Source organism: Notolepis coatsorum (assembly GCF_963971535.1).
Source record: "Notolepis coatsorum genome assembly, chromosome: 1".
Classification (NCBI taxonomy): Eukaryota; Metazoa; Chordata; class Actinopteri; order Aulopiformes; family Paralepididae; genus Notolepis; species Notolepis coatsorum.
In genome coordinates this window covers 91911058-91933142 of record NC_140165.1, presented here as the reverse complement: position 1 = coordinate 91933142, position 22085 = coordinate 91911058, and the positions used below count along the sequence as shown (strand labels likewise).

The following is a 22085-nucleotide window of genomic DNA, read 5'->3' as shown; positions in this document are numbered from 1 at the left end:
ACGTATTGATGAATATTTTTTTTCTTTAAGCCATTTTGAAGGGACGGTTTATGGTGTCAATTGACAATGAGAATGGACAGATAGCAATACTATATAGATTTAGCTCTACAAACAGCCCCACGGACTATGCAAGTCTGTTTAGAAATGCTGGCTGTCTACAGTGATTTTAGACACCCCGAATGTGTTAAATGACGGAAGATTATACAGAATAAAATAAAATATAAGACTGGTCACATGGTCACACGCTTCCACCCTGGTACATACCCTTTCCACCCTGGTACATACCCCTTCCGAAGACCTCTCGGAGCAGGGCGAGCTTGGGCTTGCGGGTGTGTGGGAGGTGATGTGACGACAGGGTGGTGGAGGAGGAGGAGGCGGAAGAAGAGGGTCTGTCCTTCAACATCAGTCTATTCTTCATCTGTTCAATGGGCGTCTCATCTGTTATTATCGACACCAGCTGTATAGAGAGATAGAGAGAGAGAGGGGGGGAGAGAGACAGAGAGGGGGGAGAGAGAGAGTGAGAGAGACAGAGAGGGGGGCTGAGAGAGAGGGGAAGGGATAGAGATGGGGGGGAGAGAGAAGGTGAGTGTGAGATAGAGAAGGAGAGAGAGGGGAGAGAGAGACAGAGAGGGGGGGCAGAGAGAGGGGAAGGGATAGAGATGGGGGGAGAGAGAGGGAGAGTGTGAGAGAGAAACAGAGAGAGAGGGGGGCAGAAAGAGAGGGGAAGGAATACAGGCGTGGGAGAGTGAGGGTGAGAGAGATAGAGAGAGAGAGAGGGGGGGACAGAGAAAGAATGGAGACAGACAGAAGGAGGGAAGAAAGAATTTAAATATATTAGAACTAGATGAGCTTTAAAACTCAATGACTCATATCTCAATGAGGCAATTGTTTAGAAATTGTTATTACTGCCAGAATATATTGCAAGTATTGTGTTGTACAATTTGAAACTAACATTACCTAGACCTGTGTGTGTGTGTGTGTACCTGGTCGTAGAAGATGACCATGACGAACACTCCAAACAGAACAGACTCCACCAGGAGAATGATGTAGTGAGCCCTGACACACAAACAGTCAATACAGTCAGTATCAGGGAGCTGGGGTCTGTTCGCTGGTTCCAAGTGGTCTTATAAAATTGTATTACCCCCCTCTCTCTCCTCGACCATAGACTAATTTACAGTCTGTCAATACGGTCTGCCCCCTCCACTCACAAACACGTTTTTTTTTATGGTTAACTCCTCTTGGAAGAATCTGAGACTATACAGATTGTTATTTGTGCAGATCCTGTCAATTTGCATGTTCATAGATCCTTGTATTCTCAATTTCATAGTCAGGGGTACCACCATGTACCAATTTCCTACATTTCTCATGCCAGTTTACTACATTTCCCACAATCCTTGCGCGCTGTTTACACTTTCTGTCATGGCGTCGTCCACCAAGATTTCGAAATAAAACTGGCAGTTTTACACACTTCATTTAGAAAAGCCACTTCTCAAGTTTCTTCAGATGATGAAAAAAATAAATGGTATATGAATTGGAATATATAACGATTAGCGATAGTAAAAAAAAATCTACCTGCCAAAGTCTTACCGGACCAATCCTACCCATAGAACCATGATCCTGCCCTACTCTATCTTGGCACGGAGTGAGTGTTCAGACTAAAATGCAGATCGGTGTCAATCAAGCAGACTTTTGTGTGACACCAAGTGAGCGACTTGGACGACCGCGGAGTACCTCTGTGGAGTGCGTTCCGCCCGACTCTGTGGGAGCCTTAAAAGGTGTAGAGATGCTGCTGAGCCATTTTCCCGCTGTTTCCACTTGCTAGCTAATCGATCAGGAGGTAATTAGACCTGGGAGCAAAAGGTTGCTGCACACTTGTTGTGCATTGAAGCAATCAATCATGACAGCTACTTCCATTTGCTCTGGCTTGTACCGTCCTGACAACCTTCTTCAATAAACTAGTATGTCTTTGTTATCTACGCTGCGTCTCGGTGCTGGAGGTCACAGGGTGGCCTGGGGCAGGATCTACTGCCACATGATGCTTAAAAGAACACGCCAACATTTTGGGAAATTGGCTTATCATCTTCTCCAGAGAGAGACAAGAAGATAGATACCAGTTTCCCCTCTGTGCGTTCAGTATAAAGCTATCTGGCTGCACGTTAGCCTAGCTTAGCACAATGAATAGAAGCAGACATGACCGGTTAGCCTTCGGGAGAGGTGTTAGTTGGACAATGCCTAGGCTAACCGGCCATGTCCGCTTCCATTCATCCTTTAATCTTTCTCGCTGACCTGGAACTGAAAATGGCACTGGAAATGGCCTAGTGCAAGGAATTGTGGGATGGAAACAATTGTGTAGCATACTTCAAATGTTGGTGCTTTTGGTCTGCATACAAATCTCTGTCACATACATTATTTGCATACTAACAGGTCACATACTGAAAAGTGCATACAATATAGTATGTAGCGTGGAGAACCACTCACACAATCAGGTGTTTGCTGGGCGACTCCTCCCCTTCTTTGTCTCCGTCCCCCTCCCTCTCGTTCCGTATCCTCCACACCCAGGCCGACACCACCAGCACCATGGAGTAGAGACTGGCCATGCCTGGAGAGAGACCGGATATATAATCATCTGTATAGTATAGAACTGTATCATCTGTATAGTATAGAACTGTATCATCTGTATAGTATAGAACTGTATCATCTGTATAGTATAGAACTGTATCATCTGTATAGTATAGAACTGTATCATCTGTATAGTATAGAACTGTATCATCTGTATAGTATAGAACTGTATGTGGACTCACCAGTATAGAAGAGAAACTGGATAAAATATTTCTGGTTTAGCTCCCCCACGCAGTTGTTGATCCTATAAAAAACACACACACACCCACCCCCACCCCCACCCCCACCCCCACCCACACACACACACACACACAACCACACACACACACACACACTTAGTAGAGGCCATTGTTGTATGTATGAGAGGGGAGAAGGGATAACGAGGAGAGAGAGGACAGCACAGATGAGGAGAAGGGATGAAGGGAAGGACAGCAGGAGAGAGGAGAGGAAAGGACAGGAGATGATAAGGGATGAAAGGAGAGGGGCAGAGAAGTACATTTGTTTTTTTTTCTTAAAAAAAAAATATATATATATATATATATATATAAAGGAATGTATATCTTGCAGCATATTTTAAGTTTTTACTTTCCAATAAACGGGTACGTGTGAAATCCCAAAGTGAGGACGTTTGACTTTGCTAAACTAAGCTATATTAGGGCGGCCGGGTAGCGCAGCGGACTAAGCGTCCGTCTATCGAATCCGGCTGTGATGCCTCCGGCTTGGCCGACCGTTCATACTAACACAATTGGCAGTGTTAGCGGGTGGGAAGCCGGCGTGGGTGGGTCCTGGTCGTTGTAAAACAGCGACTCTTACAGATCGGTCGGGGCGCCTGCACAGCAAGGTCGGGTCCTGGGAGAGGTAGTGTGCTCCTTCCACACGTTACACTCCCCCAGTGAGAGTCCGCGCTGCCAGGTGAAAATAAGTGGGGATTGGCTAATATTATACATGTGTCGGAGGAAGCATGTGATAGTCTCCGCCCTCCCAGACCGAGAACAGTAGGAGACAGAGCAGGCAACGACCAGGTAGGGGATTGGGAATTGGCATAACGACTAACATTGGGATGGGAGAAAAGATGGAAAAAGAAAAGGGGGAAAAAGATAAAGTAAAAAAAATTAATAAATAAAAACTAAGCTATATTGGTGCAATCCTTTTCTACTAACAAGTTAACGTCATCACACAGCCAGACATGTTACAAGAGGAGGAGGAGGATAACGGTGCTCTTACCATGGGCAGTGGTGGTCCATCCGTCTGATGCATCTCTGACAGACCCTGCAGTGGTGCGCTCTGGGAGGCCTGTAGGTTTCACACCGGCTGCACACCGTCCAGCCCTCACACCCCTGGGGGACAGGATCTCACAGGTGTTATAATGCTTCATAACACCATCCAACCCCTGGAGGCCAGGATATCACAGGTGTTATAATGCTTCATAACACCATCCAACCCCTGGGGGACAGGATCTCACAGGTGTTATAATGCTTCATAACACCATCCAACCCCTGGGGGACAGGATCTCACAGGTGTTATAATGCTTCATAACACCATCCAACCCCTGGGGGACAGGATCTCACAGGTGTTATAATGCTTCATAACACCATCCAACCCCTGGGGGACAGGATCTCACAGGTGTTATAATGTTTCATAACACCATCCAACCCCTGGGGGACAGGATCTCACATGTGTTATAATGCTTCATAACACCATCCAACCCTGCTCAGGCCAGGATATCACAGGTGTTATAATGCTTCATAACACCATCCAACCCCTGGGGGACAGGATATCACATGTGTTATAATGCTTCATAACACCGTCCAACCCCTGGAGGCCAGGATATCACAGGTGTTATAATGCTCCATAACACCGTTCAATCCTGCTCAGGCCAGGACATCACATATGACTTAATGTCTCATAACACCGCTCAGCGCTCAGCCTTCACAGCCTTAGGAGGGACAGAATATATTATAGATGACATAAGGCTTCTGTGGCTGTGTAGACCCTGCCACAGCCACCTGAGCGACACAGGATAGATGGTACACACACAGACCTGTAGTGAAGAGGAGTGACAAGATGTTACAAGCCAGAGCTGATGTTACATGATGTTGTCTAGACAAAGGCTCTCTGCCATCTGTGTGTGAGGACGGCACATTTAAAGGTCCACTCCACTCAAAAACACGTTTCTTCTACAGTTAACTACTCTTGGAGGCATGACTTTGACTATACATGTTATTTGAATGCCCGTTTCACATTATTCCACTCTGTACTTCTGTACGCATGTCGCAGCACTTTGCTCTCGTCTGCCGGCTCCGGGCTGCGTTTTCGCTGATCAACCAATACAATGTTGGAAAGATGAATTTGCCGCCTTTCGATCGTCACCACACTCAACCTATTGTGTGCTTCCAGTCTCGAGTTACAAGACGAAACATCCGACGAGCGTCATTTGACAAGCCATTCGGACAAGTGACCACTTCCGGTTTGGTCGGGTCCTGAACGGACCAGTCACTGCTGGTGGCGAAAATGATTGTTGTAGCCAATGAAATTCTGGAGCCAACGCTATCCCATGCGGGGGCTGATCGAAACGATAAAGGGGTAGAAGAAGCCAGGGAAGTCCTTTGTTTTGACTAGAGCCTCGGAATCAATGGAAGCGGATGGCCATTTTGGATAATCATGCCGAATTAATTGTTGTAAACTTTGGACCTGTACCTGTAAGACTTCAGGCTATGGAACCGTTATGTTTTCCAGCTCCTACCTCTCAGCTGGAACTTAAAAACAGGCATCTGGCAACAAGTAAACAGAAATGTAAGTACACAAAACTTTTACTTCAGTGTGTTCAAACTTCTTTAACTCTATTTAATTAGCACTCAGTGATTCTTCTTTGTTGTGGAAGAAAGATCAGAATGTTACCTTTCAAAAGAGACCAGCCTCATGCATGTGCTATATAAGTATAAAGTATAAAAGAATCCAAATTACTTTGGGTATGCAATGGGCAGGCGTGGTGTGCAAAACAAGCCCCATTTTTGCCAGATGCATATGTGGTTAACCTGTGCACATTGATTAACTCAATGTGCAACAGGTGCGCAGCCACACCTGATCCCAGGTCTGATTAGGTTGACTCAGGGCAGGTGTGGCTGATCCCAGGTCTGATTAGGTTGACTCAAGGCAGGTGTGGCTGATCCCAGGTCTGATTAGCTTGACTCAGGGCAGGTGTAGCTGATCCCAGGTCTGATAAGCTTAAACCAGCCATCCTCACACCCAGCCAAGTGAAACCACTCCCTCCCTGCGGATACAATCACACATCATTAAAAAAACACAGGCTATTTCACTGTCTTGGACTGTCATAAGTCACAAGATCATAAATACACAACTATGCCGGAAATATAGCTTCACGCTCATAAATACAAAATATTTCACAATGACATAATTTAAATGTATTACATTTATGAAATATTATACATTTATGAGCATGCAATGGTACATTTTACAACATCATTCAAAACAGAGAGAGGGAGACAATTTTACATACATTGATACAAGGATTTACTACTATTAACTAAATCATCCCAATAACGTTCATTTGAATAAAAGATTGAATTGAGAGACAGAGAGAATGAGTATCTCACCCTCTCACTCATGCGTGAAGACTGAGATCTCAGGTCTGAAAAGTCTATGGCTGTCTCTGGTAGAGGCACCATACCTGGACACACAAAACACACACACTTACACGTCAAATCACACATAGGATTCAAGCATTTCAGAGGTTCATCTCAAAAGTGCGCCACACTGTCTGGTTACTAGGGATGAACTATTTGATTCACAATATTAGAGGGAATAATCGTTTTTGGGTCATTCTTCTCACTTTCATAGAAAGATAATAAAGGAACACGCCGACATTATGGGAAATTAGCTCACCGTCTTCTCAGACAGAGTCAGACAAGAAGATAAGATAGATACCATTTCTTCTCTGTGCACAAATTAATGGGAGCGGATACGGACAACTAGCCTAGCTGTTTGTCAAAAACACCTCTCCCAAAGTTTTAAGCTAGGCTAGTGGTGCATATCCGCTTCCATCAATTTGTGCTAAGTAGTGATGCACCGATGTGAAAATTGTGGCCGATACCGATAACCGATATTAATATTGCTGTTCTGGCCGATACCGATATTTACCGATGTCGATATCTCTGTATAGAAAACACTTTTTTATGATAATCAAATAAAGACATATTTTCCAAAACGCATACTTTTTTTTTACTTTTGTAACTTATTTTCAGAAATTACTGATATTTTGAAACTATTTAAGGCCAAAACATGTATAAAAAAATCATGGTGATTTTTACAAGAATCTGTACAAAACAAGGATCTTTTCTTGTGTCTGTAGAATAATATGTAAACCTGTATCTCTGCAGCACCACAATACTAATCATCAAACATTGCAGCCTCCTGCGATTTGGATATTTCTCTTGAACATATTGTGATTTTTGATAACATTTCTATGAATTGCTCAGCCCTACTGGCTATCTATTACATACATATATATATAATATAACTAAATATACCAAGCTGTAGACCTGGTGGACTTTAGCTCACCAGGTCTACAATCATCAAGCCACTAATATTAACCTACAGTTATAGTCTGGATAACAGATCATTAATATACAGTTACAGCCTGGATAACAGATCAGTTAAACAAGTTAAACAAGACGAAAGTCTTTCTCTGGTCTGCATCCCCTTAACAATTGTGTGTATTGAGCCGTACTGTATTGTACCCATTCTGCAATCTGTTAATAAAATGTTCAATCAATCAATCAAAACAGTCTGGATAACAGATCATTAATCTACAGTTACATCCTGTATAACATTAGCTTTAGAGGTCCTAAACTCTGGAACACTCTAAGTTCATCATTGAGGTTAACAAACTGTGACAATCTGTTCCTCTCGTCCACCCAAGGGCTCATGAACAGTGTTCCTCTGCTGCCATCCTGTGACCTGTTGCCGCTATTGGCTGTGTTCATGTTCCACCTGTCGTGTTTAGTCTCTGCTTTGTTCATTACTCTGATTCCTGTGTTCCTGCTATCTGCATTGTTGCCCTGTCTAATCTAGTGTTCTCTCCTGTCTGTATCTACTGTTATTTAGTCTTGTCATGTATTCTGGTCCTGTCGTATTTATGCCTGCGTCTCCCGTGCTTCCCCGTGGCGTCATTGTTGCTCGTGTCCTGAATCCTGTTCCGTGTTTCCTGAATCCTGTTCCGTATGCTCGGTTCCCAGGCTTCCGCGTTACCCCGTCTACCTTGCCTGTCGCCCGTAAAGCTCCCGTGTCCTGTTTGCTATTCCTGCCGTTTGAGGAATTGCCCAATGTATCCTGTATTTCCTCGTGAGTCTTTTCTGTATATCTAGCCCCATTTTCCAGCATTGCTGAGGTTTTGGTTTTCGTGTTGAAGTTCACTTTTGTTTATTGCCGTGTAACGTTCCTTTGTTTTTGCCTTGCTAGTAAAAGCATTATTGATCCTCACTCCGTCGACTCTTGTCTCGTCTCTCTACTCGCCTCTGTCCTGCGTTTGGGTCCAAGCACACCTCCTCATGCTCCCCACCACCTGATTGTAACACAACCTCCTTATCTATATTTTAAAAACAATTAAAATCTCATTTAATTTGACCATAAATCATCAACACTTTAAGTTACTCCTGTGCATCAGTGTGACATCTACTGTATGGCTGCTTGTTCTTTTTCTTCATTATATACTGTTCATATGTTATTCTCCTCTCCTTTGTCTTCTTGTACTTAAAAAAGATTGTTCTTGTTATTGACTCGTGTCAATCTTCCATGTTTTCGCTATAGTGTCTGCCTTATGTCTCTGATCTTGTTTTGAGTTTATTTTCTAGACGATGTTTACATGTATTTCGTTCATATATCCGGCTGCCCTTGGGGGGAAGGACGACGGGATGGGTTAAGCGCAGAGCTCAATGAATGAATGAATGAATGAAAACTTTATTAACAGATTGCAGAATGGGTACAGTACAGTACAGCTCAATACATACAATTGTTAAGGGGATGCAGACCAGAGAAAGACTTTCGTCTTGTTTACATCAGGGTCCCCCATTTTCAATTCATCGTAACATATAATATGACATACATGACATACAGATAGACAGTACTGCTACATCTATACATTTATGACATACCAGATTTGCAATTACAGTACTGTTTGTGATACAAAAAAAAGTCCAGAAAGAAAAGAGTATATACATTAGGCGTAGAAACTGTACATTGGATTGGGTAGGTGGGGGTGGGGGGGGACTGTACATTGGAGGTGGTTGGGTGGGTGGGGGGGGGGGTGGGTGGGTAGGAGTGGGGGGGGGGGGGGGTTGGGTAGGAGTGGGGGGGGGGGGGTTGGGTAGGAGGGGTGGGTGGGGACTGTACATTGGAGGTGGTTGGGTGGGTGGGGGGGGGGGGGGGGTTGGGTAGGAGTGGGGGGGGGGGGGGGGTTGGGTAGGAGTGGGGGGGGGGGTTGGGTAGGAGTGGGGGGGGGGGGGGTTGGGTAGGAGGGGTGGGTGGGGGACACTGTACAACTGTACAAACAACACTGTACATTGGATTATTGACAAGACCATACTTGGTAATTTACTGTACATTGGAGGGGGTTGTGTTCGGACTTTTACAGGGGCCAGTTTCGAGTTGCAGTCTCCCTTAGGTGTTTTTTGAGAGTGTTTTTGAAAGTGGGTAGTGATTCACATTCCTTTACAGCTTTGGGTAGGGCGTTCCACATTGATGTGGCATAATTGCGAAACGTGTTTAGTCCCTTGTTTGAGCCGAATCTGGGTTTAACATGATTTGTGGAGCTCCCTCTGGTGTTGTGATCGTGGTATTCACTGACCTTTGGGAAGTATTTTGTCATGTACATGGGTACCTTGGTCGTGTAGTGTATCTTGTAGACCAGGCCCATTGCAAGTTGCTGTACTCTGTCGTCTACTCTAAGCCATCCTAGGTTGTCAAAGTGGGCAGGGGTGAGGTGGGTTCTAGGAGTAAGGTCAAGCAGTAGTCTGACCATGTTTGTAATTTTGTTTTTAGCGCCTTTGAGGTGCTTTGGTACCATGAGGTGCAAGCATAGTCGTAGTACCCTTGAATGAGTGCTCCTGCTAGAGTCTTCAGGGTATTCTTGTTTACCAGTGAGGAGATCCGGTACAAGAACCGAGTTCGTTGGTTGACTTTTTTTATTACATTGGATGCCATTTTGTCACAGGAAAGATTTGCCTCTAGGATGGAACCCAGGTAGGTAATATCTTCTTTCCTTGTGACAATATTGTCACCCACTGTAACTGAGAAGCCGTCGGTCTTGCTGAGTTTGTTATTTGAACCGAAGAGAATGGACTCTGTTTTGCCCATGTGTAATGATAGTTTGTTATCAGCGAGCCATATGCAGATTTTGCCTAGTTCTGAGCTGAGGGTTTTTTCAACCTGTAACTTGTTCTTGTCAGAGACCAGCAGGGCTGAGTCGTCCGCAAACAGGAACAAGTTGCAGTCACAAGCTGACGACATGTCATTTGCATAAATTAGGAACAGTAGCGGACCTAGTATGCTTCCTTGTGGAACACCACAGTTTACTGTGAGGGGGGGGGATAGGGTACCGTTTACCTCCACCATCTGCTCTCTCCCCTCCAGGTAGGATTGCATCCAGCTCACTGATAGACTATCAAAACCAATTGCTTTTAGCTTGTCAATCAGAATGGTGTGATTGACAGTGTCGAAGGCCTTTTGTAGGTCCAGCATGACCATGCCGCAGTATTTGCCCGCGTCCACCTCTTGTTTGATGTGGTCGTTTAAATAGAGAAGGCATGTGTCAGTGGAGTGGGATGTTCTGAAGCCAGATTGGAATTCGTAGATTAGATTTTTTTCCGCAAGGTATTTTTCGACCTGTTCGTATACAATTTTTTCCATGACTTTCGAGATGGAGGTAAGGATAGAAACAGGGCGGTAGTTGCCTGGGTCTAATTTACTGCCTTTTTTGTGCAGAGGGGTCACTCTCGCAATTTTGAAGTCCTTGGGGACGTGTCCCTGTTTTATGGAGAGGTTTATTATGTGTGTGATGACTGGGGTGATGGCGGCTGCTGAGTCTCTGAGGAATTTGGAGGGGATGTTGTCATGGCCAGTGGCCTTGTTGGGTTGGAGGGCGCTCAGTTTTTTGAGTACCTCATCTGTTGTTACCATTTCCAGTTTGAAGTCGTCTTTGTGGACCCCTAGGTTCTTGTAGTATGCTACTATGTGTTCTACCCCATAATGCCCTGAGTGGGAGGGTAGTTTGTTTACCAGTGTTGTGGCTATGTTTGTGAAGAAACTATTTAAGTAATTGGCTACATCCAGCTTTTCTGTGATGAGCGTGTTGTCCGTCTTTATGTTTATGTTTGAGAATCTGGTTTTAAGTTTTTTACTGCAGCCTAGTTGGTTATTGAGTAATTTCCAAAGTTCACGCGGTTTGTTTTTGTTTTCCTCGGTTTTGTCATTGATGAATTTTTTCTTTGCTGTTTTGATCATGGAGTTTACGTCATTTCTTAGTCTGTTTCTTTCCAGTTTGAGTTCAGTCACGTGGGCTTGGAGTTCACTGCTCGTGCTTATGGTAAGCTTTGACTGACTTTTACGAAACTCAGAGCATTTTTTGTCTCTGGTTTTCATAGCGGTCAGTATTTCAGCGTGCATCCACGGCTCAGCGCGATTTTTTACCCTGGTGGTTCTTAGGGGGCCATGTTGTTTAGTATTGTTGAAAATTTGGTTTTGAAGCCAAGCCATGTTTCTTCAACCAGTGTACCATTGAGCTCATCTGACCAGTCCAGACCCTCCAGTTCAAGGTTAAAGGCCTCGCTAGAGTAGGTTTTTAGGTCTCTAGATGTGACTGTTTTGTGACAGCCAGCCTTTTGTTTTAGCTTTTTGCGCGTACAGAATATCATATAATGATCACTTAACCCGCATGCTATAACCCCTTTATTGGCGATCTTGGACTTGTCAGAGGTCAGGATGAGGTCAATGGTAGTCTGAGTTGACTCACACACACGTGTGGGTTGTGTGATTAGTTGGCTGAGGCCGTGCAGATCACAAAACCTATTGTAGGATTTGAAGACGGGTGCATCTTTTTGTTGCATATCCGTGTTCCAATCCCCAATAAGAATCATTTCTGTATCCTCAACTCCAGCTAAGCACGCATCCAACACGTCATAAAAGCCATTTTGGTCTGGCGGTCTGTAAATTGTGCCGACTAGAACAGATTTAGCCCTTTCAAATAGAATTTCTACAAAAACAGTTTCAATAGCCTCATGATCTAGGTCTGTACGGTTAATAAATTTGGTGTCTTGATGGATGTACATACAGACACCTCCTCCATGCCTGTTCCTGTCATTGCGGACTAAAGAATAGTTCTCTAATTCAATTTCCTGGTCTGTTACTGATAAGTCCAGTTTGGTTTCTGAGAAACATAGTATGTTTACCTTTCCGCTACTGAAATGTTGTCTTATTTCTGCCAGTTTGTGCCTGAGGCTATTTACATTAAGATGACAATCGCATCGGCGACTGAGAAAAAGACAATGCATGTGTGTGTGTGTGTGTATTACAGTGTGTGTGTGCCGCTCCCATTGCATGTCCAGTTTGTTGCATGCCGAATAAAGACCTCTAAAGAGGTCCTGCATTATAAACCTCTAAAGAGGTTTATGGACAATGGGATGGGAGTGGAACTTTGTACAAGCCCTTTGGGCTTCGTTTCCCTCCTAGCACTGTCTTTTTTTTTTTATAATCTGTCTAAATAAATAAACTACACTAAACTAAACCAAACAGTTACAATCTGGATAACAGATCATTAAATTACAGTTAGCCTGGATAACAGATCATTAGCATGTCTTAATGTACGCACTCACTCACTCACTCACTCACTCACTCACTCACTCACTCACTCACTCACTCACTCACTCACTCACTCACTCACTCACTCACTCACCAGGGTCTGAGAAGACGGCTTTGGAGTGACAGGCCAACAGCAGCAATAGAATCAGGTTGAACACCGAACCATGGAGAGTACACCACACACTGAGAGAGAGAGGGGGGGAGAGATAAGGTATAGATAATGTGTATGATTAATACTGCAACATGATTAATTAGCCCAACAACTTTGATTGTGGAAGGTGCAGAGAGAGAGAAGGAAAGAAACACACATATTATCAAATTAAGGAGAGAGAGAATCACAAGCATATATAGAGATACAAATGTAAAGAGAGGTGGTTTAAAAAGAGAGGGGGAGAGAGAGATGGAGGAAGATGGAGAAAAGGAGAGGGGAGAGACATGGAGAGGAAGAGAGGGAGGAAGGAGGAAGACAGAATAAGAGCAGGAGAGGAGACAGATAAGAGGACAGGGGGAGTGAGTATTTATTTATAATAAAAACACAAGATACTTGGGCGTTATCCTTATATGATAAGGATAAACGCTCAATGAAGAAACCCAATCCCCTTGCCACACATCTATGCTACTCAGTTTATCCTGAGGACTGAGAAGAGGGGAGAGACTAGAGGATACCCAGGAAGACCACCCTCAAGAGTCAGACCAGGCTTCACTCCGCCCAGAACCCAATACCCAGGAAGACCACCCTCAAGAGTCAGACCAGGCTTCACTCCGCCCAGAACCCAATACCCAGGAAGACCACCCTCAAGAGCCAGACCAGGCTTCACTCCGCCCAGAACCCAATACCCAGGAAGACCACCCTCAAGAGCCAGACCAGGCTTCACTCCGCCCAGAACCCAATACCCAGGAAGACCACCCTCAAGAGTCAGACCAGGCTTCACTCCGCCCAGAACCCAATCCCCAGGAAGACCACCCTCAAGAGCCAGACCAGGATTCACTCCGCCCAGAACCCAATCCCCCTATTTATAATAAAAGACAAGATACTTGGGCCCTAATGATAAGGATAAGCACGCAATGAAGAAACCCAATCCCCCTAGCAAACATCTATGCTACTCATAGTGATAAGAATACAAAAGGTGTGTACAGTATGTGTGTGTGGGTGGGTGTAGGAGGAAATGGTTCAAATGTGAGCTCCAGGTGTTGACAATGCCGATGCTACATACCCTACCACAGCGTTTCCCAAACTTAGGGTCGCGGACCCGTTTTTATTGGGCCGCTAATTAAAAAATTTAAAATTAAATAAACGTTTATACATTCCCCCCCCCCTTTTTTTAAATAAAAAAAACTGTGTTGATTCAGTTTGGCACCACATACTTATGTGAATCTGGGTTTTCTACTCTAGCATACCTGAAAAACAAATACAGAAACAGACTAAATGTTCAGCATGACCTCAGAATAGCACTTTCAAAAACCAAGCCCAGAATAGATCTGCTGGTTGAAAACTTCAACCAGCCACATACCTCTCATTAGATTTCATTGTGCCATAGATGAAATATTATACCCCTTCTAGCATGATGTCAGGTCAGTAGAATTTTAAAATAAGTCAGTACAAATTAATCAGAATGTTGCTCAATGTTGGGGTTTAAGGTTGAGGGACGGAGGGAGGGGGTAAGAAATGGAGAGTTGAAAAAGGGGTGAGAAATAGAAAGGAGAGTAGAACATGTTTGTTTTTAAAAGTGTTACAAAATTGTATGTATGTTATGAGGTGGTGAGAAACTTAACATTACACTCTGATTATTGCTGTGATGTACTTTTATAGTTAAATAAATACATTTCATATACATTTGAAATTCATGATTTGTTGTGTTCTTTATCAGTAGTTTATAAATGTATGTTATGGCAATTCATCATGTATTTTTGTAAGTTTGGGTCCCGGGGAAACACCAAATTTCTCTTTTGGGTCTAGAGCTGAAAAAGTTTGGGAACCCCCGCCCTACCACATGGCCACCACAATCCAACATGTAACTTCCGTTTGTTTTAGTGTTGTGCGTTACTATAAACAAGAGATAACACTAACTTCCCTTTGTTTTAGTGTTGTATGTTATATTTGTTTTAGTGTTGTGCGTTACTATAAACAAGACATAACACTAACTTCCCTTTGTTTTAGTGTTGTATGTTATATTTATAAAACAAGACCTCTCTCTCTCTCTCTCTCTCTCTCTCTCTCTCTGAGACACCAATAGGAAGTAGGAACCCAACCAGTCATCAAGCAATCCACCAGTTGCTAATCAGAAGCTAATGTGGCATCACCGTCAGCCCCAATCTCAGAGTATCAGACAGAATATCAGACAGTATCAAAGTATCAGAATATCAAGAGTATCAAGTCGGAGTATAGAGTCAGAGAGAGTAGTACACATTACCAGACAGAATATCAAACAAAGTATCAAGCAGAATATCAGAGTGAGACAGAATATCTGACAGAAGATCATACAAGAGTCGGAGAGTGTATTAGACCATTATAGATTGCATTTATATAGCGCTTTTCCAAGGTTTTTTGTGATGCAACGATCATGGCGAGAAATCATCATCATTAGCTGCACGTGATACTGTTATCCTACTATATCCTTCCCCTTTTGTAAAGAGGAACGCTCATTTTTAGAATCCAGACATGTTATCCCTATGCCTATGGTCTAAGACGGTCCAAAACACAAGTGAACATGAACAACTCTCCCTAAATCCAAAAAACTAGAGTGCTAAAATTTGTGATGTCATCTGGTATGTCAAGTCTCACGCTGCTCCAGACAATGAATTGGGAAAGATGTCATCTGTGGGACCACAACATCACTCTCCCATTCATTGTCAATTGATTGATTGATTGATTGATTGGAAAGTTTATTAACAGATTGCAGAATGGGTACAGTACAGTACAGCTCAATACATACAATTGTTAAGGGGATGCAGACCAGAGAAAGACTTTCGTCTTGTTTACATCAGGGTCCCCCATTTTCAATTCATCATAACATATATGACATACATGCATAGGCGGCGGATGAGCTGGACATTAGGGTAGGCTATAGATGGGATGGGAGTCGTGCGGAGCGCGCAAAATTTTCCCTTTTTCTTTTTTGCTTGCACGCAAACGGTGCTGTCCAGGTTCTGATGTCATACAATACACACACCCACGTCTACTAGGCTACTACAGCGAGCCCCACTCATTTCATATAGTGCAAATTAATTGTTCAAATGAAGGCATCCAATATGATTAACCATTGTCTTACCTTAATGCAACAAAAGTTTCGGATGCGCCTCATTGGGAAAGGCCGTTCACAAGTTGCGGTGCCGACGGCAATGAAGGAAACATTTTCCGTAATTTGGATCTCATCATGCTTTGAAAACAATGTACATAGTAGCTCTAAAAAGTTTCCACGGTTTGATTAACTCTGACTCAGTCTCATCATGCCCTCGTAGAGCAAGCCCTTGGCCTCAGGTGATCTGTGTTATGCCCAGGCGGCATGTAACTTGGAATGGAGTTCCAGGTCTTGGCAGCTCTCACGGAGAGGGCTGATTTGCTAAATGTACTTGTCCTTAATGGAAATTAGCGTTAGGATTCTAATAGACGCCACCCGGTACAACAGTTCTGAACCCGAACGCGGAACTGCAAGTTTGTTGGTAAAAGACTACACGCAAACCTGGATGTGAAAAATCGGAAAGTGGGGTGGTGGGGCTAGAGTCAGACCATGGAGGATTTTGAAGACCAGCCTGGCATCGGTTAGTTTGGTGATGCGGCGTGATTGGTTACTGCCTGCAGTCTGGAATGTTAAACGGCCACCACACCTACTGCCATTGACACCTTGGTTGGCCGACCCTTGCGTATTGTCACCACCGGGCTGCAGCAGCCCATACACACACAATATCGTAGCCTATAGGCTGCCTATAATAATGCACAGACTGGGTCGGTATAGCCTCCCCTGGCCTTATATACGGGCCGCCTATGCATACATGACATACAGATAGACAGTACTGCTACATCTATACATTTATGACATATCAGATTAGCAAATACAGTACTGTTTGTGATATAAAAAGTGGGTTATAATACATTTATAAGGTATTTGTAGATAATGAACTAATCATGAACAAACCATTTATATACATTCATAAATGATTATTAAATCATTTATAACTATATTTGTATAACATTTACAGATTAGTTCTACATTATTTATAACTCATTATCAACATTGTTTGTACTTGATTTGTTCATCATTAAATAATGTTGTTTAATGTGTAGTAACACATTTGTAGATGCTTTGAAAAATGGATATGAAAAAACGACTATAGTGTATCTCCATTTATTTTTCATGTTCAACAAATGATTTGTTAAGACATTCATAAAACATTTATAAATCATTTGCAGATGCTATCGTGGGGGCCAATCTAAAGTGAAGCCTATTCATCATTAACAAGTGTCTAATACAGTTAATTATTTGTTTACTTTTTCATCACATGTTACAAATGTTGTAGGCAGCTTTCGGATACACCCTTCTTTGTGACATCAAACAGTGACAGAATTAGGACTAAAGATAAATGCAATTTTATTAACATATAAAATACATGTGCATGACATATAGTGTAACAGCGAGGGGCACTAGGACCCAGGAGTACCCTGGCCAGGTATTGAAGAGTATCTAGAGAGGAAGTCTCACGCGAGCGAGACTTGACGTCACGTGTGTTGCCGTCTGTTTGAATGGAAGCTGCGTCTATACTTTCCGTGCTGCGTCTATACTTTCGCTTTTAATAAGGTATGAGCAGGTTAAACACCTTTTTTTGTTGTTAAATCTATTCCATCATTTCCGACCTACAAACAACAATATGTTGTGTGCTCAGTGCTCAGTATGTATGTGATGACGACACGACACACAAGAGTAATAATTATTTGTGTCGTGTCATCATCACTGAGCACACTGAGCACACAAATGTAACGTTAGCGGCCAACACACATACACAAACGTCTACACAACATATAAGAGTTGTTTGTAGGTCGGAAATGATGGAATAGATTTACCAACAAAAAAAGGTGTTTAACCTGCTCATACCTTATTAAAAGCGAAAGTATAGACGCAGCACGGATAACTTGTGCTTCCATTCAAACAGACGGCAACACACGTGACGTCAAGTCTCGCTCGCGTGAGACTTCCTCTCTAGATACTCTTCAATACCTGGCCAGGGTACTCCTGGGTCCTAGTGCCCCCCGATGTTACACTATATGTCATGCACATGTATTTTATATGTTAATAAAATTGCATTTATCTTTAGTCCTAATTCTGTCACTGTTTGATGTCACAAAGAAGGGTGTATCCGAAAGCTGCCTACAACATTTGTAACATGTGATGAAAAAGTAAACAAATAATTAACTGTATTAGTGTTGTCAAAAATATCGAAGTATCGATACATATCGATACTGAATATTTAAAACGGCTTCAATACTCATTTCCCGAAGTACCGATACTTTCTGCAGTATCGGTACCAGCTGGCTGCTCCCGCAAGTTGTTGACAGACAGACGCGCTGCCAGAGCCTTGCCCTTCCGCCTCCTCGCTCAGAGCAACAGACACAAGCTGCTGCCTGCTGCAGCCTCCTCGTTGGAAACGGGGTAGTTGTGTCGAGTTCATGCGTGTACTGGTGTAGTGGGCTCGGCTTGACGTTACTCCGTTTCCATGAAGTGATAGGTGGCCAGCTAGCTAGCATTAAGCTAACGGAGGAACGACAGCTAACGTTAGCTAATAATAGCGTTGTTTACAAACTGAAGACAGGGCTGCCTGCCCGGCTGTGAGGGGGAGGAGGAAGAGAGAGAGAGAGAGAGAGAGAGAGAGAGAGAGAGATTTCTCCGGAGCTATGCTATGCTATGTAACGTTAATAAATGCTCCGAGCATAGCTCCGAAGAAATCTCTCTCTCTCTCTCTCCCTCCTCCCCCTCACAGCCGGGCAGGCAGCCCTGTCTTCAGTTTGTAAACAACGCTATTATTAGCTAAACTGTATTAGACACTTGTTAATGATGAATAGGCTTCACTTTAGATTGGCCCCCACGATAGCATCTGCAAATGATTTATAGATGTTTTATGAATGTCTTAACAAATCATTTGTTGAACATGAAAAATAAATGGAGATACACTATAGTCGTTTTTTCATATCCATTTTTCAAAGCATCTACAAATGTGTTACTACACATTAAACAACATTATTTAATGATGAACAAATCAAGTACAAACAATGTTGATAATGAGTTATAAATAATGTAGAACTAATCTGTAAAATAAATACTTTGTAAATGGTATACAAATATAGTTATAAATGATTTAATAATCATTTATGAATGTATATAAATGGTTTGTTCATTGAATTGATTGAAAAGTTTATTAACAGATTGCAGAATGGGTACAGTACAGTACAGCTCAATACATACAATTGTTAAGGGAATGCAGACCAGAGAAAGACTTTCGTCTTGTTTACATCAGGGTCCCCCATTTTCAATTCATCATAACATATATGACATACATGACATACAGATAGACAGTACTGCTACATCTATACATTTATGACATATCAGATTTGCAAATACAGTACTGTTTGTGATACAAAAGTGTCCAGAAAAAGAGTGTATATACATTTGGCGTAGAAACTGTACATTGGAGGAGGTTGGGTGGGTGGGGTGGGGTGGGTGGGTGAGGGCTGTACATTGGAGGTGGGGGGGGGGGGTTGGGTAGGGGACACACACACATTTTACACTGTACATTGGAATACTGACAAAGCCTTACTTGGTCATTTACTGTACAACTAGGTTAGGGCATTTGTAGTTTCGAATTGCAGTCTCACGTAGGTGTTTAGTAGTTCATTATCTACAAATACCGTATAAATTTATAACAGGGTGTTATTATAAAGTGCTACCAAAACGTGTCCAATGAGGCAGCTCGAGACTTTTGGTGACATCAATGAATGAATGAAAACTTTATTTAACAGATTGCAGAATGGGTACAATACAGTACGGCTAAATACACACAATTGTTAAGGGGATGCAGACCAGAGAAAGACGTTTGTCTTGTTTACATCAGGGTCCCCCATTTTCAATTCAATTCATTTTCATTCATTCATTTCAATTCATCACACGTTTGAGTATTGATTCTCTGGTTTCTGGCTGGAGAGACATGTCTCATGTTCACTAATATGAATTTAAATGTCATAGGCCATCGAAATAAGTAATAACTGCATTGTTAAGTTGGCTAGAGTTCTCCTGTAACGATACCTTTTTACGTTACGAGTCACTAGTACTAGCAGTATCAGATATAATGTCAAACGAAACAATACCTTGTGTTTCTATATGAATTGAAAATGGGGGACCCTGATGGAAACAAGACAAACGTCTTTCTCAGGTCTGCATCCCCTTAACAATTGTATGTATTGAGCCGTACTGTATTGTACCCATTCTGCAATCTGTTAAATAAAGTTTTCATTCATTCATTCATGTTGGCTAACGTTATATATGAACCCAAACACTATTCATCTATATCATTAACAACAAAGCAAGTTCTCGTACAACTCTATATCATCAACAACATAGAGCTACGGTTCGCCTGCCAGCCAGCTATATGACACCAACAACATCCACTGTTAGCTGGACATGGCAACATCAGTTGAATGGAGATAGACTGATGCACACAGACGCCATGTCGTTTTTGGGCAATTTAAACATCAAGGAGACCGACAACACTCACCTTCCCGAGTAGGCGGGGATGAGGACATATCGAATGACCACGTAGTCGGCATAAAACACGCTAAGATAAGTTAGAATCAGACAAATAAAGCCGCAGGGGTCTCGCCTACAGCGTAGGAACGCCATCTTTAGGAGCTCCCCCGTCCCCCTCTTCCGGGTGACGTCAGCCGGGTGACGCTGGCAGGTGGCGTTATTTTGTCCGTAGCCGCATTTCTGGCAAGAAGCTCTCTGATTGGCCGACGCCTGTATCTACACTGGTTAAGCTTAGGCACTCTTTCGAAGTTGGTTAAGGTTAGAGTTTGTCTTAGCCATGGCGATAGAACGCCAGGGAGTTTGCAGGCTGTTCGACGTAGAAATGGGCAAAGACACAGCTCGTCACGCGATTGGGCAAACATGTCAGTGGCCAATCAGAGAGCGTCTGCCAGAAATGCGGCTACGAAAAAAAATAACGCTGGCAGGTGGAGGGCCGTGCACTTTACAAACGTGTAATAGATGTGAATTAAGTTCAAGTTTGTTTTTATTTGTTTTACCCAGGGACAGTGCACATTAATCAACATCTTCAGTTTCCACATCAATGTAAACGTGCCAGGATTAGCTAATGAGCTAGTTTTCATCTGTAGTTCACTATGAATTGAAAATGGGGGCTGATGTAAACAAGACAAACGTCTTTCTCTGGTCTGCATCCCCTTAACAATTGTGTGTATTGAGCCGTACTGTATTGTACCCATTAATTCATTCATTCATTCATTCATTCATTCATTCATTCATTCATTCATTCATTCATTCATTCATTCATTCATTCATTCATTCATTCAGACCCTGCCTTACATCCTGACACTTGCTCCCATCTGTTTTGGTCTTGTGATTTTACACATGAACTGTGGAAAGATGTTAATACAAAATAAACATTTTCTCTGATTTTACTTTGTACTACGGTATACAATCTTTTTTATTTTGTATTATGATATTTGGTTGCTATGACTACAGTCAGTGACACATACGATCATGTATTTTCCCTCAATCTAATGTTACTTCTCGTCAAATTCCACATTCATAAATAAATGTGCAAAATAAAGGCTCTGTAGGAAATTGAACAATACGTGTCAACGATTTCTACCTAACAAAACAAAGAAGCAATCAAAACAATGAATGTATCCAATATATATATATATATATATTTAAGTGCATTTATTGTCTTTATTATATAGTATACTGTATATTTTTTTACATTAAATGTGTTCTGTTGTCACTGCTTTTTACTTTGTTTCCTCTGTTTCACATATGTGCTTGATTTTGATGTGCTCTTTTGATACCGTCTGTGTGTGTTGACAATTTGAAATAAAGATAAAAAAACATCTCATCTAAAAAAAACACGAGATTTCTGTTGTTGTTGATTGATTGAAAATTGTATTAACAGATTGCAGAATGGGTACAATACAGTACGGCTCAATACAAGGCCCATTGCAAGTTGCTGTACTCTGTCGTCTACTCTAAGCCATCCTAGGATGTCAAAATGGGCAGGGGTGAGGTGGGTTCTAGGAGTAAGGTCAAGTAGTAGTCTGACCAGTTTGTTTTGTGATGTTTGTAGTCTTGTTTTTAGTGCCTTTGAGGTGCTTTGGTACTATGAGGTGCAAGCATAGTCGTAGTAACCTTGAATGAGTGCTCCTGCCAGAGTCTTCAGGGTATTCTTGTTTACCAGAGAGGAGATCCGGTACAAGAATCTTGTTTGTTGGTTGACTTTTTTTTATTGCATTGGTTGCCATTTTGTCACAGGAAAGATTTGCCTCTATAGGATGGAGCCCAGGTATGTAATTTCATCTTTCCTTGTGACAATATTGT

The 22085-nt window shown here is 42.5% G+C and overlaps 1 protein-coding gene across 1 annotated transcript; it reads right to left on the bottom strand.

The window, feature by feature from the left end:
• Nucleotides 1–238: 238 nt before the first annotated feature.
• On the bottom strand, nt 239–20405 carry LOC311242590 (palmitoyltransferase ZDHHC3; the record flags this gene model as incomplete). The annotated part of the gene is made up of 8 exons (XM_084331571.1): nt 20248–20405; nt 12584–12672; nt 6234–6307; nt 3844–3956; nt 2802–2863; nt 2479–2599; nt 984–1056; nt 239–457 (listed from the first exon to the last, which is right to left on the bottom strand). The coding sequence occupies exons 1-8, from the start codon at nt 20370–20372 to the stop codon at nt 239–241; spliced, it is 876 nt and encodes a 291-aa protein (XP_084187697.1). The 5' UTR covers nt 20373–20405.
• Nucleotides 20406–22085: the final 1680 nt, after the last annotated feature.